This window comes from Lactuca serriola, chromosome 5, assembly GCF_051521515.1.
Source record: "Lactuca serriola cultivar US96UC23 chromosome 5, Lser_US96UC23_V15, whole genome shotgun sequence".
Classification (NCBI taxonomy): Eukaryota; Viridiplantae; Streptophyta; class Magnoliopsida; order Asterales; family Asteraceae; genus Lactuca; species Lactuca serriola.
The window spans coordinates 309971777-309974263 of NC_136412.1; the positions used below are offsets into that span (position 1 = coordinate 309971777).

Genomic DNA, 2487 nt, shown 5'->3' on the forward strand with positions numbered 1-2487 from the left:
ATGGTATATAAGGGTGTAAACGAGCCGAGCCGAGCCCGAGCCTGACCAAGCTCGAGCTCGGCTCGTTTAATTTGAGGAAGCTTGAGCTCGAGCTCGAGCTCGATTCGAGCCTTAAAATGAAGCTCGAGCTCGGCTCATGAAAAATTTAGTGGGCTCGCGAGCCTAATCGAGCCTAAACGAGCCTCTATGTATATATATGTATATATATATATATATATATATATATATACACACACATATATATATATATATATATATATATACACACACACATACACACATATATATATATATATATATATATATATATATATATATATATATATATATATATATATATATATATATATATAGAAGCTCGTTTAGGCTCGCGAGCCCCATTAATTGAAGCTCGGCTCGAGCTCGTTTAGTAAACGAGCCTCATATCTAGGCTCGAGCTCGGCTCGGGCTCGTTTAATTCGATCTCGAGTCGAGCTTTTAACGAGTCGATCCCGAATAACTCACGAGTAGCTCGGCTCACTTACACCCCTAATGGTATATTACGAATATAGAAATTTATACTACTAGAATAATAATTTAAAATCTTTATTAATATGCTAAAATGTCGTAAAAGTTTTATTTCCTAGAATAACATTTTACTGAAGTTTGGAATCCCTATAAATACCAAATCAAATCTAACATCTCCTTCCACAAACTCACAGCGACTACAAAGTCTACAAGTGCATACATCCATTGACTTGATACTGAAAGAAACTATGCCTTCGTCTTCTTCTTCTACAACTGCAACTGATTCAGTTGCCATAATCTCCAAATGCAAAATTCATCCAGACAAAAACTCCATAATCAAATCCTTGAAGCTCTCAGTTTCTGATCTTCCTATGCTCTCTTGCCAATACATCCAAAAGGGTGTCTTGCTCTCTCAACCTCCTTTGCCTCCCCACCAACTAATTCCCCTCCTCAAACTTTCTCTCTCTAAAACCCTGTCTCATTTCCCGGCCCTCGCCGGCCGCCTCTCCACCGACGACAAAGGGCATGTCAACATTATCTGCAACGATTCCGGTGTGGAGTTCGTTCATTCCACCGCTACCCATCTCTTCACACATCAAATTCTACTCCCCAATTGCGACGTTCACCCATGCTTCAAGACTTTCTTTGCTTTTGACAAGACCTTGAGTTACGCCGGGCACCACCAACCAATCGCCGCCGTGCAAGTGACAGAGCTTGGGGATGGGGTTTTTATTGGGTGCACCGTTAATCACGCGGTGGTCGACGGGACTTCCTTCTGGAATTTTTTTAATACTTTTGCTGAGATCTCGAAAGGGGCCATGAAAGTAACGAACTCCCCGAATTTTTGCCGGGAAAATGTTTTTAACTCTCCGGTGGTCCTGCCACTTCCCGACGGTGGACCGGCTGCTACGTTTTCCGGTGATGAGCCGCTGCGGGAGAGGATCATACACTTTAGCAGGGAATCAATCTTGAAGATGAAATTCAGAGCCAATAATCCGTTATGGAAACCCCAAAACTCCGATCTGAACGATGCAGAGATTTACGGGAAGGCGAATAACGACGGTAACGGAAAACCTAACGGCACGTTAAAGCCTAAAAGTGAAATTTCGTCATTCCAATCACTTTGCGCTCAATTGTGGCGTTCTGTAACACGCGCGCGTAACTTCCACGACACCAAAACGACGACGTTCAGGATGGCTGTTAACTGTAGACATCGATTAGATCCTAAGGTGGACCCCTTTTATTTCGGTAACTTGATCCAAAGCATCCCAACCGTTGCTTCCGTTGGGGACCTACTTTCACATGACTTGTCGTGGGCAGCCAATCAGCTCCACCAAAATGTGGTGGCACATGATAATGCTACTGTGCGCCGAGGTGTGAAGGATTGGGAAAGCAATCCAAAGTTGTTTCCTTTGGGTAACTTTGATGGTGCTATGATAACCATGGGAAGTTCTCCTAGGTTTCCAATGTATAACAATGACTTCGGGTGGGGTCGGCCCATGGCAATTCGCAGCGGTAAGGCTAATAAATTTGATGGTAAGATTTCGGCTTTTCCAGGTCGTGATGGTGATGGCAGTATTGATCTTGAGGTAGTGTTAGCTCCCGAGACCATGGCTGGTCTTGAATGTGATCAAGAATTTATGCAATACGTGTCTTAAAGGTTGTTTATTGAATTTTATTTTAGACATTTTGTTATCGATCGAATTCTATAGCAAATTATTGTATAAATATTTTGAAATAATGACGATTAAATTAAAAAAGAGTGATTAAATTTTCTAAGACGTTGGTTTTTAATTTTCTATTAAAAGAAAAACTTAGTTTTGTTGGTAAATATATAATTGAAAAGAAGGGACGATTATCATAGTTTATGATAAAAGTTTATAATTAAATAAGTGATTTAGTTATTAAATAAAGTTTATATTAAAAAAAATTTATTTATATTTTCGATATTTATGATAATGATTTAAGTAAATCACAAAT

The 2487-nt window shown here is 39.9% G+C and overlaps 1 protein-coding gene across 1 annotated transcript; it reads left to right on the plus strand.

The window, feature by feature from the left end:
- The first annotated feature begins 680 nt into the window (after positions 1-680).
- On the plus strand, positions 681-2286 carry LOC145054906 (uncharacterized). The gene has a single exon (XM_079003171.1). It carries the CDS (start codon positions 756-758, stop codon positions 2163-2165), a length of 1410 nt encoding a protein of 469 aa, XP_078859297.1. The 5' UTR covers positions 681-755; the 3' UTR covers positions 2166-2286.
- The last annotated feature ends 201 nt before the right edge of the window (positions 2287-2487 follow it).

What these genes read in the sequence shown, in the direction of transcription:
- LOC145054906 (XM_079003171.1), top strand. Translation starts at nt 756, where the DNA reads ATGCCTTCGTCTTCTTCTTCTACAACTGCAACTGATTCAGTTGCCATA.